Source organism: Abramis brama (assembly GCF_963993115.1).
Source record: "Abramis brama genome assembly, chromosome: 5".
Lineage (NCBI taxonomy): Eukaryota > Metazoa > Chordata > Actinopteri > Cypriniformes > Leuciscidae > Abramis > Abramis brama.
This window is the reverse complement of record NC_139967.1, coordinates 33,133,352-33,154,805: the sequence shown is the minus strand read 5'-3', so window position 1 is coordinate 33,154,805 and position 21,454 is coordinate 33,133,352. Positions and strand designations below refer to the sequence as shown.

The 21,454-nt window shown below is 35.9% G+C and overlaps 3 protein-coding genes across 4 annotated transcripts; 2 read left to right on the top strand and 1 right to left on the bottom strand.

The window, feature by feature from the left end:
• Positions 1-8: 8 nt before the first annotated feature.
• On the bottom strand, positions 9-4,410 carry mrps30 (mitochondrial ribosomal protein S30). Its single transcript, XM_084114843.1, has 5 exons — positions 3,809-4,410; positions 2,857-3,002; positions 2,574-2,679; positions 916-1,092; positions 9-335 (listed from the first exon to the last, which is right to left on the bottom strand). The coding sequence occupies exons 1-5, from the start codon at positions 4,371-4,373 to the stop codon at positions 73-75; spliced, it is 1,257 nt and encodes a 418-aa protein (XP_083970969.1). The 5' UTR covers positions 4,374-4,410; the 3' UTR covers positions 9-72.
• An 843-nt stretch (positions 4,411-5,253) lies between these two features.
• Positions 5,254-6,566, top strand: hint2 (histidine triad nucleotide binding protein 2). The gene is made up of 5 exons (XM_084115051.1): positions 5,254-5,423; positions 5,572-5,709; positions 5,855-5,959; positions 6,101-6,173; positions 6,317-6,566. The coding sequence occupies exons 1-5, from the start codon at positions 5,310-5,312 to the stop codon at positions 6,406-6,408; spliced, it is 522 nt and encodes a 173-aa protein (XP_083971177.1). The 5' UTR covers positions 5,254-5,309; the 3' UTR covers positions 6,409-6,566.
• Positions 6,567-7,824: 1,258 nt separating this feature from the next.
• Positions 7,825-21,047, top strand: LOC311083484 (long-chain-fatty-acid--CoA ligase ACSBG2-like). Of its 2 annotated transcripts, XM_084115048.1 has the most exons (15): positions 7,825-8,157; positions 9,527-9,598; positions 9,741-9,835; positions 11,338-11,615; positions 12,355-12,443; positions 12,584-12,704; positions 14,727-14,807; positions 15,042-15,191; positions 15,340-15,507; positions 15,648-15,829; positions 15,912-16,145; positions 17,676-17,893; positions 18,503-18,642; positions 18,778-19,021; positions 19,315-21,047. In XM_084115048.1, exons 2-15 carry the CDS (start codon positions 9,537-9,539, stop codon positions 19,389-19,391), a joined length of 2,139 nt encoding a protein of 712 aa, XP_083971174.1. In that variant the 5' UTR covers positions 7,825-8,157; positions 9,527-9,536; the 3' UTR covers positions 19,392-21,047. The 2 variants fall into 2 exon arrangements, with proteins under 2 accessions (XP_083971174.1, XP_083971173.1); XM_084115047.1 differs by lacking the exon at positions 7,825-8,157 and having other exon boundaries at positions 8,523-9,598.
• Positions 21,048-21,454: the final 407 nt, after the last annotated feature.

Sequence of the window (21,454 nt, the reverse complement as noted above, 5' to 3'; positions counted from 1 at the left end):
TACACAGCTGTATATATTATGTTTATTGACACACACAGAACAATCCTATCATATATCCACGCTTCAGCGTTCTCAGTGTGGTTTGTTCAACAGAAACTGCAGCATCAGTCTCAGAACTGCATCATTCCAGCCCACTATGTCTCCGTCTGTGACTCTCTCATACAAGCGCATGCTTTCTGTGCCCCAGCATAAGTTCTTCCTGGCATTGTTGCCATCAGCCCTTGGACTCAGAGCCAAAGTATTGAGCTGATAGCAGAAAAATGAGAAGAACTGCCCATCTGTGATGACAGCCTGAGACACAAACGGCCTGCTCACGTCCTCTTCACTCCAAAAGCCTTGGCAGAACAAAACGTATTTAGTTAAGGAAGAAATACTTTTTTTTGTTTATAATAGAGATCACGATTCTGAACGGACAACTAAATATGTTATTACTAGAGGTTCTGACAAAATGTTAATTGCTATAATCCATTTAAAAAAAATATTCAATTAATTTGAATTATTATTTTTAATCCGTTTGAATAAATTATTCAATGACTCGCTCATATTCATTACTGGATGAATCAGCGTTTTTGAAACGATCTCTGGAATTAATGATTCAATGACAAACAGTAACTTGTCGCCACCTACTGGTGTAACCCTGTAATTGATACAATCTTCATTAGAAGCGTCAAGTTTATTTCAAAAGGCGAGTTACTGATGCAGATTTGAATGTTCCGAGATTTGAATGTTTCGCTGTGATTGTCAAACGCTTAAAAGACATGGCCGAATCATTGTTAATTTAGGAATAAGATGTTTGAATCGGGTTTGCAATATTTTAACGATTAATCGTGCAGCTCTAGTTTATTTTAACCTGACCTCAGGACAATTCTGGCATTATTTAATAAAAATGTCCCCCAAAAAGATCCAAATACTAACCTTGATACATAGCCTGTGCCCCTGTCCACGCAAACAGGCTGGCAATACCGTTAGCTCTTAGTGACACCTCGACTTGATCAGAGAGGCCTCTCTTGCTCATTTTGTCCCTGCGAAACCTATCCGGGACCATGTGAAACTGTGTGTGGCCGTAGCAGCATGGATCTTCCAGTTTGGCGCCTGTGGAGTAAAACAACATGCACATACTTTCAGCATAATGAATTTAAATTCAAAAGTAATAGTTAATTCTAATGTACCACTGGCCATAGGAGGCTGTGCAACTACAGCAGTGGGTCCAAGCTGGTTTGTACCTCAGGTCTAACAAATAGACAAAGTATTTATTATATTTAACCAAACTTGAATCATTTTTTCAAGATTAATTGGGCCCCCCTGGAAGTTTGCAGAGGACCCCTAGAGGCCCCAGCACCCGGTTGAGAACTACTACACTACAGTGATTTTACTACAGGTAGTGATGGGAAAAACGAAGCCAAAGAGCTCAGTTCCTTGTGGAGAAATCAAAACAAGACCAGAGGCAGAAGATCATCCAAGCTGAAGGAGAGGCCCAGCCCAGACAGACAAAATGTTAGGGGAGGCCTCAGTCTTTCATTCAATGAGTGAAAAAGAAAGACTGAGAATGTTACAATCTTACACAAAGCTTTTCGAAACTTTTAACCAATTGCTTCACAAAATGATTCAGTTTCGAAGAGCTTGAAACGCCACACTATGGTGAACCCCGCTGGACAGAACAGTGTAAATGCAGCAAACGTGCATAAAACACCTTTTACAAATCAATTGCAAATGTTTTATTGAAGGTGTAGTCAATTAAACGCAATTAACAAATCATCTAATACCATTAAAGTGTCTTTTTAATGTGTTATTGTAGGGTTTGTTTTGTTTATTTTATGGAGAGTTTCGTTAATCAGACCAATTAGAGACTTTTAACTACAACTCTTCCTTTTTATTTTACAATTGTGCAATTGTCTAAAAAATTCTAAAATTGCTCAAAGATCAGGTAAAAGTTATATAGACACGGGTTCACAGAGATCATCGCCCTCTAGAGGCAGACCATTAAAATTGCGAAACATTTTGAAGCAGTAATGCAAGGATGTCTCAAAATCACGTGACTATGGCAGTTTGATACATGCTTTGAATCACTGGTTTGAAACAAATGATTCTCAAAGGTTTCGAAGCTTTCATGAAGCAGTGTTTCAAAAGCGCCCATCACTAACTACAGGTGTTCTACAACCGACACCAGCAATGTGATAAGACACCAATGCTCAATAAATAGATAAACTACAATGATTTTTTGAATGTATAATAGTGAACACTTCTTTCACTATATAATAAGTTAATTAGACTAAATATAAATCCTTTACAGTTACCAAGCAACATGGGAAGCTTTACCATAATTCCATAATATAAAATGTGCAACATCCAATTAGAATTTAGAGTTACAATTATCTATTGGATCATGGGATATCAGAAGACAAAAAACTGGGAACAGACTAGTGTTGTAAATGTTAATTAAAACTCATTTTAATCGAAAGAAAGCTGAAAGAAAATATAAACAGATGAAAACAAACTTTTGGCAACTAACTAAAATAAAATGAGTATTACTATAATATTACGTATATACTAAAATAAGACTAGAACAGACCCACCTATGAAGATGTTGTTGTCATACTGTCTCCTGAACAAGGGGAGCCGATCTGGAGCCAAACTGATGACAGGAACTTCAGCGGAGATCTCTGCCTCAAGAGGAACAAACTGCAGGAAATGACATCACTCTTAAGCACATCTCATACATTAATGCTATTCCTCCAAAATGTTGCATGACAACAGCACTTACCACAGACTTTGTTAAAGTTACAATTTAAACACTGCCATCATTTAAATTCGCATAAATTATATTCATCATAATCATAATGGGAGTATGTTTCCTACCTGAGGAAGCTGTTGTGGGATCCTGATCTGACTGTGAGGTTTGTCATCAATCTGGAATCTCATCGGCTCGATCCGTCCACTCCTGTGTCCTGCTGGAATAGTCCTTTCTCCCCGTAACCAGTAATAGTTGACTTGAGGATCAAAATCTTCACAAAATAATACGAAAATAAATAAGAAATTAAATTACACCAGAATGACCAAAAAAACACTGTATACTTTAAAGCCAGTATGAAACGGAAGTCTTTTCTTCCCTATTGTTATTTATATTCCAGTGAAATGGCTTCTCAAACAAGAAAAAAATGTAGTGTGGGACTTGATTTTGTCCATCTGTATTTGATTGGATCTTTGGATTGTTGTGGTTTGCTATGGACCAGATTGCGAGCAGCGCCATGACAGGTATGAAAGAGAGGCTGTGAGGAATACACTTATCGTGTTTTCAATGGCATCTGCTGTAAAAGTTATATAAAGCTCTAAGATCACTTATTTTCCACTGATCATGTTGTCTGGAGTTTTTTGTTTACTGACATTTCTTGGAAAGATTTTTGCACTGTTTTGTCAGCAGAACAATCCAAAACACATTAAATAACAGTAGTACCCACTGAAGAGCTGCATGTCTATCCCTCACAGCCTCGCTTTCATTCAAAGATGGCGCTGCTGTGAAAAAGGTATTGCTGTGATGTCATGTGCCCCGCCCTCATGCCAGTAAACACGTCATCAGAGAAGAGTTGTTGTTGCAAGAGGGAGGGGAAGCCATTTTAATACAAGATTACAGGGCACATTATTTAAATCATGTGCACGGATAATCATTCATAATAAACACTGCATTATTCCATAAAAACACGTCAATTTTGATTCCATTGTGACTTTAAACAATATAAAGAGAAATCTTACATTACTGAATGAGAAACCAGTATATGTTGCAGTAAAGAGTAAACATGGAGGTCAAACTCACCTAAACTAGACAGACACAGCACGGGGTTTTCTTTGGCAGGAAGGTTTTTTAGAGCACAGACCATGTTCCTTAAAAACGGATTGACGAATTGCTCTTGCTCTCTGTGGATGAAAGTTCTCCCTTTCTTCAAGTACCAATGTTCTTGTAAGATGAAGCTGCAGACCACAGATCGCAACTCGGACAACACAGACTCATCAATCACCGGCGCGGAATGTTTTTCGGTGTATTTCTCTGGCAGACCGCTGAGATATGCGGTTTTGGTGTAGTGCTGGTACCATTTATCCGCGTTGAGAGCAAATGTCTGTGGATAAATCACGTACTTCTTGCGCTGAACGCGAGTGAGCGCGCGGATCTTCTCCTGGACGGGGCGCGCGCGCAGCTGCTCGAAGAACTCAGTGACCACGCGCCCCTTCGCTGACTTACTCTTCGCGGTCCGAGAGGGCAGAATAGGTGGATATAAACTCTTCGCTGTGGAAGCTTCAACTTGGACATTTCTGTTACAGACGAGGCGTGCTGATGTAGTGGAGAGAAAAGGATGCAAGGGCAACCTGCTGCAAGACGCCATGTTTTCCCCACGTGATCTGTAGAGTTATTCTTCTGTCATTCAAGTGTCCCTGTATGGTTTTCTACTGCCATCTGCTGGAGCGGGTGAGGCGAGAATAAAATGTGTAAGGCTTGGTTTCACAGACAGCCAGTGTTTAGAATAGATTAAGCCAAGATTAGACCTTAGTTCAATTAGTACATTTAAGTAGCTTTTATAAACTTGCCTTAGAAAAAAATAAAGCATTACTGGTGTGCATCTTGAGACAACAATGGCTCTGAAATATTTTAAGATATGTCAGTGCAAGTTGCTTTCAGTTAAAACAGCTCAAACATGCATTTTAGTGTGGGGCTATCATAAGCCTTGTCTGTGAAACCAGGGGAAAATCTCTTATATACAAATTTTATCCAGCAAATCATTATTTAAAAAGGTATATTATTGTATTTTTGTTGAATAGTATATCATATATTATTGTATATTATTGTATTATAAGTATTATTGTACTTATTTATACTGTGGTATACAGGAATGTATAAATGGAAAATTATTATTTAATACCTTTACTCATATTTTTGAAAGTTTCACTTTCACAAATGCACGTTTATGAATAAACATTATGTAGCTGTAGATGTAATATATAACTAATAACTATATAAAAAATATATATTTTTCTCTTTTTCTTGCCCTTTTTCTGTTATAAATTTATATGCATTTAGTATTTGCAATTGAACCAAAGTGCATTATGTTGTGTTTATTCAATAAAAATGTAGAAATCTCACGAAAATATGTAATGTTTGATCACATTTCATCTAAAAAAGTGTGAAAATAAAATCTGCGTAATGAAACCAATCTTTTTACTGCGAGTAGCTCGGCGACCTTTATTTTGAAATCCGCAGAACCTGAGCACCGGATGTAAACAAATCATCAGCAGGAGCAGCAGCACATGAGAGTTGATCTTCTATGGAACATGGACGCTGTTTGTCCTTAAACAGTGCAATGACAGCCCGCAGTATTTTACTAACCCGGCAAGTGTTCCCTCTTGGACATCATTTACGGCGTGCCTTACCCGTGAAGGTGCTTAATTTTATCTTTTGCACACTCCGTCAGTGTTTAAGTGCCGTCTGTGTATGCTCTGAATTTGAAGTGCGCCAAAGTCTACTGTAAGCTTGATTTAGGAGAGATGTTGTTGCTGAGGGTTTGTTTGTTTGCTTGTTTGTGTCAGAGCTTCTGCTCTTCCACGAGTGATGAGGTTCGTTTGGCAAAGGAGGCCAGCAAGAAGTACGGAAAACCGGAACCCACTATATTTTCTAAAATAATTGACAAAACTATTCCTGCAGTTATCATTTATGAAGATGAGAAGGTAAGTTACAGACCACAGATCTTTAGTAACTTTGATTCATATATTGTTCGGTAACGTAACATTTTGTTGAAACATTTTTTGTACATATTATTTTGTACACAGTTTATAAATTAATAGTCTGCATGTTAAATGTGTTTTGTTGCAGTGTCTAGCATTCAGAGATGTAAATCCTCAGGCTCCTGTTCATTTCCTGGTTATTCCAAGGATTCCCATTCCCAGGATCAGTGAAGCACACAATGATGATGCACAGGTTTATCAATCAATCAATCAATCAATCAATCAATCAATCAATCAATCAGTCAATCAGTAAATAAATATTTATTATACATTTCTTGTCTTAGTAATTACAGAGTATGACACACCTCTAAAATATTAATGTTTTTCCACCCAGCTCCTGGGTCATCTCTTGATAGTGGCCAAAAACGTAGCGAAGAAAGAAGGACTGGATGAAGGGTACAGAGTTGGTGAGATTTGTTTGAAATTGGTTCATTTAGCATCTATATTATCTTTACATCTGCAGTACTTTTAGTGTAGTACGCTATAATACCATGTCATCAGTTGTAATGTATGTAATAATTGCTTATTTATGTGTCATTATTATTTACAGTCATTAATGATGGAAAAAATGGGGCGCAGTCCGTGTATCACCTTCACATTCATGTTCTTGGAGGACGGCAAATGAAATGGCCTCCAGGATAGATGGACCTACTGTCAGAATAAAAGTAATTTTCTGCATTTTTGGAGGAGATTACTAATCTAAAAAAAAAATAAACTTTTGGATATTATCAAAAAAATGTTTGTTAGATAATGAGAGAGTGGAAAAATGTAATCTGTTACATTAAAACATTTTCACTGGATTTCAGTCTACAGTTGACGTTAATGAGCTGTTGAATAGCCTGCATTTAGCTGGGTTGGGTTGACTTTACTATTGTTTACTATCAGCAGTGGGTAATAAAAACGTCCTGGTGAGTTTTGCAAGTGTCCCAGGTTGTTGAGCAATGGATATTAAATGCTCAACATATGCAACGAAGTACTGAAAAGAAGGACAGGTACTATATAAAGTGCATAATGGGTTTTATTCGTGATATGCAAGCAGAACAAATTTCTTGCATAAAAAAACACGCAACTAAAAATCATTGCATTCAAGTCAATGGGATTATTTACATATAAATGAGTTAATAACATTTTACAGTACACTGCAATTCCTTTTGCCCATGTTTCATGAATAAGGGCTAAAGTGTTTATACCATGAAGACACATTTTAGGATGTGCTGGAAAAAAAAAGATCTAAAATCTTATATGAGAACCGGTTTGGCCTCAGCTAAGGTCATCCTGTAGAGCCGTTTCATTGGTGAGGGGTGGTGTGATCAAGTGACCTTGGTGGCCAGTCTGCGTGTTTCTATGGCTCCTGCACAAGTGTTTATATTAACTGAACTTTCATCTTATTTGCTGAAACATCAGATGCATCGGTACAGTTCAGGCATCAATGTCTGTGCTGACTGGAAGAAAAAAGTTTATAACAATCCCAATATTTTAAACATAAACGACTTTCATTGTCTCTTAATTATTTTAAAACACGTGAATATCTCATTTCAGCAAAATACATTATAATTAAATTGTCCAGAATTGTCTTATCAATAACGTATGTCCACAATTGTCTTATCAATAATGAGTTTTGCTTTATCTTAATGCTCAGATACTTAATCTTATCTTAATCTCTCAGCTCTTTCATACTATCTGTTGGTTATAAGTGTATCTAAATTGTGGCCTTGGAGCTTGTATGACACAATCTTAATGAATAACATGCCGATCAGTTGTCAAAACACTATATTTACCAGAAAACGGAAATACCAAAAGCAGGCCTGCAAACATGAATTAATGAATCAATATTAACAGACATTTGCTGTTGTTGAGATGTAGCTACTGCACGCTTTATGCAAATGCCGTGAAATGCAACCTAAATAGATTTTAGAATGCAAATTTTATTGAAATATCTCACAATATTTACATAACGTGCCACACATATGGTCACATTTATTTTATTTACTGTTTTATGTCTGTGACAGACATTCGTAATTGTGGTTCATAAAGTTGTATGCGTGTTGTTTTTCTTTTATATGAAAAAAAGTAGGCATAGGGGTTCGACAAACGTCGAATTTAGATTGCATTTATTTATTTTTTTCCATTTAAAACTTTAATTGCGCTGTGCAGAATAAATCGTTTATTTAATAATGGAAACGTGAGCGCAGACACAGCACAATAAATAATCTGACACGTCATGTGACGATTACACTGCGGTCCATAGGTTTGAATGGAACACCAGATGCCAAGTAAGTTCTTTCTGCACCTGAGAAACATACTTCTGTGTCTCTCATCCACTCCTGCTAACTGCACAATTCCAATTTCCAAGTCATCAACATAAGGACTGACGGAAAAAAACACAAACATGTAAGTAGTCTTCACTTTTTTTATATAGTTATATACATAGCTAACATGATGACGCATTTGTTATGAAGATCATTTGTTTGCTTAAAACGAATCTGTCGCGGTACAACTGAAAGTAGCTACAAAATTTTAGGTCATTGTTAGATAAAACTAATGTTGTTTTGAGTGAAATTTAATTGCTGTTTCCACTGATTTACAACATATAGTGTGATAGTATGCCTATGGGACATTAACTGTAGCCTATATTATTTTTCCTCTGGGCAATAACAGTGTAAATGTTTATTTATTTATTTATTTTTTATGGTGCGCCTATAGAGACTGACTTTCCAATTAAACCCAGACCGCTAGCCCTAGTCTCCCTCCGTAATATTACAAAAAAGTATTCAAGCTGCACTCTTCACCTGCTTTGTCATCAGGTGGTCTGTTATAGTGTGCATTATAGAGCTGCTGCAGTTTTTAAAATAATTTTTCATGCATAAAGCTGCTTATGTGAATGAGTGAACATTGAACATGACACCTTCACTCCCATTACTTTTAAGTACAGATTAGGATCCGATTCCTTAAAGCCATCAAATTATTTCACAAGATTATACTTGAGCCTATTTCCTTCTCCTTGTCAGCAATGAACTGTGACAGTCTCAGATTTTTTTCCCCCCGTTTTTTTCACATCTGTGTACAAGTTCAAAATGACAAAGATCATGATGTGGCCACAATTATGTTGTAATTATCATGAACTTTGTCATTTTGCAATCTTGAGTACAGTCCTAGTGATGAACTTCTAGGTCTCATTACAAGGATTTTAATTTTATTTATGAACTGTTTTATGGAATTCAAGACATCTTTTGAGTAGGCCTACCTTATTCTAATGGCCCGATCACAAATATAAAATGTAACAAAAATGCAACATCCAATCTACTCAACTGAATTGTCAAATATAAGAAATACATTAGACATACTCTAGATGGCACACTTGTGTAAACCTCAGGAATCACCAAAAGATGTAGGCATTTCTCATTTGAAAATCTAGATTTAAAGACATGCACATTTGCACATTCGACTAGTCTGTCTTAAACAGTTTCCTAATGTAGATGAAAGGCCAGTGACAGTGTTTCACAGAAACCCTCTCCTCTGCTGCTTTCATCATCTGGCACTGTATCCACTGGCACATATTGCTAGTATTTTGCAAGAGTTGGGGAACATATAAAGATAAATGACATTTTGAAACCACTAGTGTTAGCGTCTCGGCCAGTTTTGACTGAAAGGAAGACATTGGACATATTATATTTTCTTTTAATATTGCGTTTGGTCGCTACTTTGTGAGCCCAAGTTTTTGGAGTTTTGTAAATCTTTTTTTTGTTGTTGTCATTTTAAGACTCTGTACAATGTCTGCCGATGAGTGTATGCCACCGAGTGATTCCAAGGAAATTCCTGTCTCTGGAAATGGGTATGTAGACTTAATCAATGAAATATGGAATTTCTGTCCTCCAATATTTAATACTTGATCATTTGCAGCGTATTTTCTTGTTTTTTTGCTGATCTATATATTATGTTATCATGACAGAAGTCTCATTTGTCTTTCTTCTTAGTTCTGTTAAAACTGAGGAATATCAGACTGTAGCACTCCATGACTCCAAAAACCATCCAAATGGAAATTGTTCAATCTCTGTAAAGAGTAACACAGGTAACATTCTTCACATGAATATTCCCAAAATGTTTACATATTGAAAATCCAACTGTTTTGCATAAATTCCGAGGAATATTCCGTTCCCACCAGTCATGTTCTACTTGCTGGCAGATATACAGAAGATTATTTACACATAGATTCTTGTGACATGACTAATTATTTTGTTTCTGAATGTCACTTTGTTCACATAAAAAACAGATCTAGGTCAAGTGTACTGTAGAAATCACACACACACACATAATATACAAATATGATATAAAATGTATGTATGTGTGTGTACCTACTATTGTGTACCATATTTTGGGGGACAAATTTTAGGGATGCACGATAAATCCACCATATCGGTATCGGCCGGTATATGTTAGATAAGAAGGCCGATATTTTAAAGCCGATAAATAATGGATTATTTCCTTCAGCTGAAACACTTCAGATGCACACTGTTCTCCATGATGGTTTTGAAATATGATTTGAATCACTTCAGAAAAGGAAAATACAGTTAAAGTAGACATGGAATCAAAATTGACCCTATTTACTTTGTTAGCGCATATTACTAGTCTTGTGGTGAACAATTAATCTGTGCAAGTTAATACACAGAAAAAAGATGCGATTATAATGAGAACATTATAATTGTGTGCTTGGCACATGGATTTTAATGGTGAGACTTTTGTTTTTGTAATCAGGCTCTCAAAAATTATCTAAAAATTTATGTTTAGATTTATCGGCCAATATATCGGTTATCGGCTTTTAAATATAAAGAATTATCGGTTATCATAATCAAAATTTTCAAAATAATCAAAATTTTCAAAATAATCAATTTTCATATCGGTGAATCCCTTACAAATTTGTACCCAAGAAGTGAGTTAAACCTGACAAAAACTCCTCTTGGGTATGTCATCATTTGTAAAAACAGCATAAAATACAGCAAATACAGTTTTTAATTTTTTTTTTTAAATATGCAGAAAGTTTTCTGTTAGGTTACATATTTATAACTAGCTGCATATTAAAAACAATAGAAATCTTTGCAAGTCCCCATAGCCTAGTAAATGTGTGTGTGTGTGATTTTATAATAATATTAATAAATATCTAAATAATACATTTAACAATAATAATTATTATTAAAATAATTATAACAACATTTAACTTATCAATGTAGCTGCAGCAGATATGCAGAATTGTAGCCCACAACATGTAAATGCACTAGTTAAAAATAGAAATAGATTTTTTTTTTTTTTTGAACCAGTTGTGAAACCTGATTGGTGAGAAACACACACCATATCCTGTCAGTAACCTGACCTATTTCTTCACTCTTGTTAAGCTGTCAGTTCGTCTGTGTTTTTCTGAATGTGTGATAGGAGACGAGGGCAGGTTCTTGGATGGACTGATCTGTTCTCGCTTAGACTGCATACAGAAGCTTTATCCATAAATATACGATTCCTTTCAGAAGCACTTTTAATATATGGTCATGTCTCCTGTGTGTCCCTGCTGTCCTGCTCACGAAGACGATGAACCGGCTATACCATTGAAGGCTGAAGATGTGCGTCTCGCTCCAGCCAAGGATCTGTGGAGCACCGCCAGAGACAAGGCTGTCAAACTGAGGATGAATGCTTCAGAACTCAGCTCAGAACCTCCCATGACGGTCCATCAGATGTTCATGGCTACAGTGCAGAAGTACGGAGACTCTCCCGCCCTCCGTGCGAAGAAAGATGGAGCGTGGGTCACCCTGACCTATAAGGAGTACTATCAACATTCAAGAGCGGCAGCCAAAAGCTTTCTGAAGGTAAGGGTTCACATCTTTTTTTATTCTTTGAAAATGAATTTCAAATGTTTTTCAGAAACACTGTGTATGAAAAGAACTGGGTAACACTTTACAATAAGGTTCATTAGTTAACTTTAGTTAACTACATTAGTTAGCATGAACTTATAATGAACTGCACTTATACAGCATTTATTAATCTTTGTTAATGTTACTAATGTTTACTAATACTTTATTCAAATCTTGTTAACGTTAGTTCATGCACTGTGAACTAACATGAACAACAATGAACAGCTGTATTTTTTACTAACGTTAACAAAGATGAACAAATACAGTAACAAATGTATTGCTTAGGGTTTGTTCATGTTAGTTAATACATTAACTAATGTTAAATAATGAACCTTAATGTAAAGTGTTACCAAGACTGGAATTTTTTTTACTTAGCTATTTAGTTCCTCCATAGAATGTGCTGTGGTGCAAAAAACAAAAAAAAATGCTATGATAGTCATATGTTTAAGCATGAACATATTCTAAATGTCTTTTTTATCTACAAGTTTATCTAGCATATCTGTTTTTGAAAGTCCCTTTGAAGTTTGACTGATATATCCTATCATTTGTGTAATAATCAAAATATTGGGTTAAGGCATTAAGGAGTCAAAGCTTTTACAACTCTAGTTTCATTGTTGTGTCGAAGCTCTAAACAACACTAGGTGATGAATTGCTTTTGCATATACTGAGTCGCTGTGCTCTTTGTGTACTCTAGCTTGGCCTGGAGCGATTCCATGGTGTCGGTATTCTGGGCTTCAATTCTCCTGAATGGTTTATAGCAGATGTCGGATGTATCCTAGCAGGGTATTGACTGTTCATCTGTTAAAAGTTCATCTTCTCAAAGTTAGAAAATGAGGAAAAGACTTGAGAATAAGTGATTATGGAATGTAGGATCAGATAAAGTAGCTGTGTGAACATACAGTACATATCTTGTTTTGTCACAGGGGACTGGCCACTGGCATCTACACCACCAACTCTCCAGAGGCCTGCCAGTATGTTGCTGATAATTCTGAAGCTAATGTTCTGGTGGTTGAAAACAACAAGCAACTGATCAAAATCCTCCAGGTAGTTTTAAAATGAACAGTATTTTATCATTTAGTGGATGCTTTTATCAAATTACATTTGTACGGAGCCCTGGGAGTCAACTGTAGGAGAAAAAAAAAAAAGAGTCCCACAATTTTGCAATTCGTCCCCTCAGTTTATAAAGCATACTTACAGATTCTTAAATTGTTCCCTCGGTTTAACAAATCGCACCCATGGGTTAATTAACTGTACCCATGATTTTCCAATCCGTGCACTCAGATTTGTAAACCGTACCTTCGGTTTTTCAATCCGTACTGGGCTGGTAATACAGAGATGGTATTCTTTTTAACAAAAGAGTAAGTGCATTAACAGTTATTAGTTAAGCTTTTATGAAATAATTCAGATAGAATCGGAAGGATATAAACATAACTATATATATATATATATATATATATATATATATATATATATATATATATATATAATATACAAATACATCCAAAAATGCTTCTCACCTTCATTCACCTTAAGTGAATGTAGCCTTGAGGTGAATGAAGGAGCTGTGTTATTAGCTCTTAACTAATAACATTAACAGTTATTAGTTAAGCTTTTATGAAATAATTCAGAAGAATATATATATATATATATAAAAAACTTAGTTTACCAAGTTTACCATAATTTCAATAAAAAAATTGGATTAATTATTAGACCCATCTTATCTAGAGTGTGTAACAATGAGTTAAAAGCAGATTAATCATTTATTCATTACACCACCTTTAAAAAAACCCACTAAATCGAAATACTTCCTTCAAACATAATCCTTATTATGAACAAGAATGTTCATTTTTGATCTTATCAAAATACTATTTTCAAAAAATGTAAGTTTTTTTTCCTGCTTGAAGTACAATAACCTGTTAGTCTGAAAGTTCTTACAGAAACTTAAAATGAAAATTCTGTCATCATTACTCACCCTCAAGCTGTTTCAAACCTGTATGAATTTCTTTCATATGCTGAAAACAAAAGAAGATATTTTTGAAGAATGTAGGTAACGAAACAGTTGATGGACCCCATTGACTTATATAGTAGGGCAAAAAAAAAACTATGCAAGTCAGTGGGGCCCATCAACTGTCTGGTTACCAACATTCTTCAAAAATATCTTCTTTTGTGTTCATACAGGTTTGAAACAGCTTGAGGGTGAGTAAATGATGACAGGATTTTCATTTCGAAGTGAACTAATCCTTTAACATTTGATAATTCACTAGCTAAGTAAGGGATAATCAATGGCTAGCTGTACATTAAACAATTTTTAATGCACAACGTGCATTTTGAATCATTATGAATCATATCTTTACGAATTCTTTGCAGTTTTTTGCCTCCACGACGCGCATTAAAATCGTCTAATGGACAGCTAGCTGTGAATTATCCCTTACTTAATGCACTTCCAGCCAATTAGAATCGAGTATTCAGACAGACAGGTATAACATTAAATAATTTTGAACAATGCTTTTGCAGCATTTAATAATCTTGACTAATGTAAATTTTTACATACAGGCCCAGTTTCACAGACAGGGCTTATATAAAGCCAGGATTAGGGCATTTATGTAGCTTTTATAAACGTGCCTTAGAAAAAAAAAAGATGGTGTGCATCTTAAAATGAAAAGTATGAAAGTATGTAAAGTATGAATGTTAATGTAATTTGAACAAATAACAATAAATAGTGTAGTGTGTCAGTAGTTTATGTATATCTAGTTGCAGCAAACGTTATTCAGAAACAGGAGAAAACCAACACAAACCAGAACATCTATCACAAAACATGCATAGACAAGGACTGACGAAACTGAACTGAAAACACAGGCTTAAGTACACTGGGAAAGATGGGAATTCAACATGGGACAGGTGAGCATAATCAATTAACAAATCAGAAACTATGGAAACAAACTAGCAGAGGAAACAATGGGAACAAATGACACAGGAACTAAACATATGAACAGAAACCAAAACTATACATAATATACTGAATCTTCTCATAAAATATTAATACATTTTCTTTCACTGTCATTACAGGTGAGGGATCAGCTGCCACATTTGAAGGCTATTGTTCAGTACAAGGGTGAACTGGAGCAGAAGTTACCAAACTTATATACAGTAAGTTTTTGCCAAATAATACAATAAAACTACCAAATGGTGTGTCAAATGGTTTTCTGTACAAAACATACAAATGCAAACTGGAGGTCCACTGATAATTACAGATATGTATATATATGTATATATAGTCATGGAAAGTGAATGTAAACAAGCAAAACGTTCCATCATGTCTACTAAGCAAATAATTAAACAGTGCTATATTTGAATATAAACATGAATTTGATGTCCTCTCAGTGGGCCGAATTTATGAAGTTGGGAGAGGATGTCCCTGATGCTGAGCTGGATGCGGTGATCGACAGTCAAAAGGCCAATGAGTGCTGCACATTAATATACACCTCAGGCACCACAGGGAATCCCAAAGGGGTCATGCTCAGCCATGATAATGTGAGTACCGCGTATAGCGTCACATAAAGTGACTAGTTCTGCACTTACTTCAATGCCAAATGTAATTAATCACAGATAAACAGTGTAATTCTTCTCATTTTGATGGATAAGTAGTGTTGTTCCTTAAATTCATCCCTCCTCTGTCCAGATCACATGGACAGCCAATTCAGCAGGTCACATGGTCCGGCTGAAGATGGCTGAGGAGGAAGTGGTGAGCTACTTGCCCCTGAGTCACGTGGCAGCCCAAGTCCAAGACATGTGGATCTGCATGAGGTTTGCCGCCGTAGCCAATTTCGCCGAGCCAGATGCCCTGAAGGTTAAAGTTTTAAGATGTTTACTTTATTTACTTATGATTTTTTTTTTGTCTAGATTTAAATTTATTCATTTAGCAGACACTTCTGTAGAAATGAGGAAACACAAATGAATAACTGGCAGTGCCTTGGTTAAACAATACAGGGCTCCCTGGCCAACACGCTGAGAGAGGTGCGTCCCACGAGCTTCTTGGGAGTTCCCAGAGTGTGGGAAAAAATGCAAGAAGCAATGAAAGCCGCTGGTGCGAAGTCATCCGTCATGAAGAAGAAGATTGCCGACTGGGCAAAGGGAATCGGACTTCAAGCAAGCTATAATGCCATGAATGGGTGAGTTTTTAAAAGAACCACAAGTTAATTTATAGATTGAATTATTTGAAAGAAACCCGAAGCTCATGTTATTTCTCTGCAGTGATTCTTCAGTGCCTTGGGGCTTCACCTTGGCCAATCATCTGGTTTTCAAGAATGTGCTCAAAGCTCTGGGTCTTGACCGCTGTAGAGCCTGTTACACCGGTGCAGCTCCCATCACCAAAGACACACTGGAGTACTTCATGAGCCTTTACATCCCTGTCTTTGAGCTGTACGGCATGAGCGAGAGCACTGGACCTCACACCATCTCCTGTGCTGAGGGTTATCGCATTATGAGGTCAGAGGCATGATGTGCCGTGTATATATATTAACATATAAGATGTTGTTATACTCACTTCATGTTGCTCCAAACCTGTGTGCTGGTATTATTTCTATTTTCATAAAAAAAATAAAAAAAATGCAAACACTTTATTTCAGGGTATTATATTTATACCCATTACATGTACTTACTATAGGGTTAGGGTTAGAAAAAAATACTGAGTAATATTAATGAACTACGTGTACTATGTTTTATACTTTTTTATACTATTTTGTTTACTTCTCTCATGTATAGCACTTTGGTCAGTCTTAAATGTGCTTTAAAAATAAATAAACTGAAACTATAGGGTTAGGGTTTAGTTTAGGTTTAGTTACAGTATTTAATTATACATAATTTACTGTTATTACCACAGTAAGCACACATAATATGTATAACTATGTCACCTTAAAATAAACACCAGAATATGTCACGCTATTTAATTGTTTTCGTAATTACAGTGGTCCTATTAACTAAGTGGAGACTTATGCCACATTAAAAAGAAAACAGGTTTAGAACAACTTAAAGGGATACTCCACTTTTTATGGAAATAGGCTCATTTTACAACTCCCCCAGAGTTAAACAGTTGAGTTATACCGTTTTCGAATCCATTCAGCTGAACTCCGGGTCTGGCGGTACTACTTTTAGCATAGCTTAGCATAGATCATTGAATCGGACAGGACCATTAGTATCTCTCTCAAAAAAATGACGTAATAATCAAGAAACTTTGCTGCCGTACCATGAGTCCAGCAGGCGTAATGATATGACGCAGCGCCTGAAAATAGTCCCCAGCTCGGTAACTTCCAACGTGACCGGGACTAAGTTTGTCTAACCTATTAGACCTATTTTCAGGCGCTGCGTCATATCATTACGCCTGCTGCACCCATGGTACGGCAGCAAAGTTTCTTGATTATTACGCAGGAATGAGAGAATAGTTCCTAGCCATATCAGCCTAGAAAATCGCAACTTTACATTTTCCATCGGTCTTAGTACACGATGTAACTACAGAAGAGTTAAGTTTTAAATAGGAAAAATATCGAAACTCTTTGGTCATTTTTTTGAGAGGGATGCTAATGGTCCTGTCCGATTCAATGATCTATGCTAAGCTATGCTAAAAGTAGTACCGCCAGACCCGGAGTTCGGCTGAATGGATTCGAAAACGGTATAACTCAACTGTTTAACTCTGGGGGAGTTGTAAAATGAGCCTATTTCCAAGAAAAGTAAGAAAATGTTGTATTTATTTAATGAACAAAATATTTTACAAAAAAGTTGTGAAATAGGCCTACAAGTTGTAAAACAAAACATTTTTTTTTTTTTTTTTTTAATTTAGACAAAACATTTTCTGGTTCAGGCTTTATAGAACATGTCCATGATTAATGTGATAAACTCAACCTGTGTGAACTTGACTTCAAACATCGACTACTGGTTAAAAGTCACTGGATAGTTCTAAAAAAAAAAAGTTCTAGATGCTGATGACAATCGTATGTGACATGTTTTTTTTTCTTCCTCCAGCTGTGGTAAGGTGTTGACAGGCTGCAAAACCAAGTTAGACAAACCAGATAGTGATGGGAATGGTGAGATCTGTTTCTGGGGAAGGCACGTGTTCATGGGATACCTGAACATGCCAGACAAGACTGAGGAGGCACTGGATGCAGAAGGGTGGCTCCACTCAGGAGACCTGGGCAAACATGACAGCAATGACTTCCTGTTCATCACTGGCAGAATAAAAGGTAGAAATACACATTTGGAGAATTTCACATTTGTACATTTAGGGTGCAACAGTGCCTGTTCACTTTTTCATCGGACTTGGTTACATAAGTACTTTTCCCATGGAATTGTTTAAAAGTCTTCATGAAAGAGTTATATGAACCAAACCAACCAGCTTCAAGGTGAATCACAACTAAGGTTAATCAAAAAAGTATTTGAAAATTTGACAAAAAGGCAAGGTACAAGACTGTGAACTTAATGGCTTAAATGAGGGAAAAGAATGCAATTTTATAATGCATTGCAAATTACATAATCTTGATGCAGTCTTGCCGCAGATTTCTTTGCAGAATCATGGGTAATGTAGTTTTTCACTTGGCATTTTGCTGTTAAACACAATTATATAAAAAAAGTGGACTGATGATCTCAACAATAACATATACCATCGATCGAGTAACAAATGCGTAGCTCGCAAAAGGTCTGTCTTTAAATGTCTATGAGTTATCATTAAAAATCATTTCCCCCTATGGAATTTTTTTTTTTCTTGATGCCTTTGGATAACACTCATGTTACTGTGAGCAGAAAATGATCATACCAATTAGATAAATACATATAGAATTACCTTGCTTTTGCAGAATTAATCATTACTGCCGGTGGAGAAAATATACCACCCGTCCCTATAGAGGACGCCCTAAAGGAGGAGGTGTCAATCATCAGCAATATCATGTTGGTTGGAGACAAAAAGAAGTTCCTTGCTATGCTCCTTACACTCAAAGTAAGTCTATTTTTACTTAGTGGGACCATTAAATGTGCACATTTTACCAAATGTTTACATTTATACCAGCCACTATAAAAGAGTATTTGCTAAGGCACCATTTTCAAAATGTATGTTGTATTATCTTATTTTTAGTGTAACATTGATGACAATGGAGACCCCACAGATGAACTGACACCACTGGCGGTGGAGTTTTGTCGGCAGCATGGTGTAACTGCCAGCAAAGTCTCAGAGATCATCAGCAAAAAAGAGCCAGCCATTTACAAAGCCATCCAGGAGGGCGTAGACCGCGTGAATGCCAAAGCGACATCCAATGCCCAGAGAGTCCAGAAATGGACACTCCTTCCACGAGACTTCTCCATATCTGGCGGAGAACTTGGTGAGTGTTATTATTTCTTTATATCGAGAAGAATATAAAATAGATGAAGTGAAGATAGTGCGGAAGTACTTTTATCTGTCAGCTTTGATTTGAAAAAATATGATAAGCATTTGTGTCAGTTCATGTCTGTACAATTCATGCAAGTCTCACATGTTTTGATGAAATGGCTTTACGGGACACACTGAACATGCTTGCCTAACTGCATTCTTGAATGCATAATTACCGAGAGGAATGTAAACAGGCTGATGGATTTATTAGATGTGAAGTGAGCTCAAGTTTTTTCTTCTTCTCAGGTCCAACCATGAAGCTCAAAAGGCCTGTCGTCAGTAAAATGTATCAAGAAGAAATCAACCAATTTTATGGTGAATAACAGAAGAACCCAAATGAAACTGTGGGAATTAAACGCAAGACTACACTGGATCATATACTTTTGCCATTGTTCAGTAATTTGTATTTTGCTCACTCCAGTAGGCCTCAGTCAAACTTTACACCATTTTATACCAATACATCATTACCTTCTATAAATGGTCAATTAATCCGTTTTCAAATCTATCCATTTGTCATTATAACTGGTTATGTATATTCTGTACAATGTATGAAATTGGAGTTGATTGTATGTGATATTAACTGTGCGCATTACTGTTAATCTAGGATCTGTGAAGAAGTTCAATCAAAATGTCTAGAAACAGACTTAGATTGAGTGATATGTACAAGGATAATATTGTTGCTTGCACACTGAGTGTTGTTGGTACGTCAAACAGTTACGGTGTAAATGTAAAGATACAGATGTGTGATGAATGTTTGTCTTCTTAATACTGTTCAAATTTCACCCAGCACATTTAATATTTATGAGAGTGGAGGCTGTCAGCATATGTTGGAATATAAGAGAATAATATATTGGAACTCAATAAGTATTTGTTTAGTTCCTTTTATGAATGTAATCTTTTCTTTGTGTACATTTCTTAAAATGGGAGTGTCACTAGTGAGCATGTGCAGGGAAAACTGCTGATATGTTTGTGTTTGCCTGTGTGCTTGTGTTCTGAAACAACACAAAAGTCTCTCTGATAAGGTCTCAAAGTAAAAGTGGTTTAAGTCCACCCCGCCCCCCAGTTATTGTTCACATTGTGTTCGTGAACCAGTTTTGAGGTAATGCAGAAACACAAGAAGGGTTTATCAAGAAACATCATCCCTCTAAAAAAAAAAGATTCATCTTTTGTTCACTTCTCAGACGGCTTTATTGAAACTGTGTGTTTTGCATTTCCATTTGTTGGAGGTTCTGGTGTTACATGCAACTTTAGAACCCAATGAACTACTATAATTATGTAATTATTAAGTTAGTTTAGCTCAGTGGTTAGATTTTAGGATATAAAATGACATCTAAAGTAATTTTACTGCTTAGTCATTGTTCTGACTAGCTATTAAGAGCACGTATGCATGTATGACACTCTTACATTTATATATAACATGCATATGGAGATACTAAAAAAAAAAATCTTGTGAATCATCAAAGTTTCTTTAAAAAGCTTAAGATGCGTCAGTGCATCATTTTCAGCCGTTTAGAAAGGACCCATCCTATACAGAGGCACATGGCAAAAAAAGCATCAAGCACTTTAAGCTAATCTTGTCAAAGTAAATTTTTAAAACGATTTTTAATACTCTTTTAAAATATAATTATTCAAATATTCTTAATAATACAGCTTGTCCTGGTTGATAAAATAAAATCTGAACAATGTGCTGCAAAACAAGACTTGGCAATGGGATTATGCATTAGTAATCATTTTTGTCAATTAATATGTTCATACTTTTATTTGAAATGTGATCATTCACTTGTCCCCCAATGATTTAATGTACTCCTTCAACATTACGCATAAATCCTCTTTCCTAACACTGGTTATTGCTCTTCTGATTAACAAACATGATATCTGTCCATTGAGGACAAAGTCCTCAGATCACAATCAGAACATTAATCAAAGGAAGTCATCAGTTCAACTTGCAAAAGCTCACCAGTAATAAAAGTACAAGATATGAAACATTTTCATTCACTATCTCTGTTGACATCAAAAAACTGCACTTTGATAACAAGTATAGCAAGATAACAAGTAAGTAAAAATATTTCACTTGAACTCTAGCAACAACTATTCTATTCTCGCTGTCATCTGCATGTGACCGAGCAGATTAGTATGTGACCGCTCTGGCTCTGGAACAATCTAGAAAGTGTCCTTATGGGTTGCAACATAGACAGACTTGTGTTGGTTTTGGATTTGACCTTTATTTAGAAAATTACTACATATCAATTTACTGGGTGAAATCTTACTACACAAGTCTTAAAGACTTTTCTTTTTCGGAACACAAAAGAAAATCTTTAGCACTAATGTTCAGGCTGTTCTTTTGTTAGAAAGTTTTTAATGATAAAGTATGAGCTTTGTAAGTCCT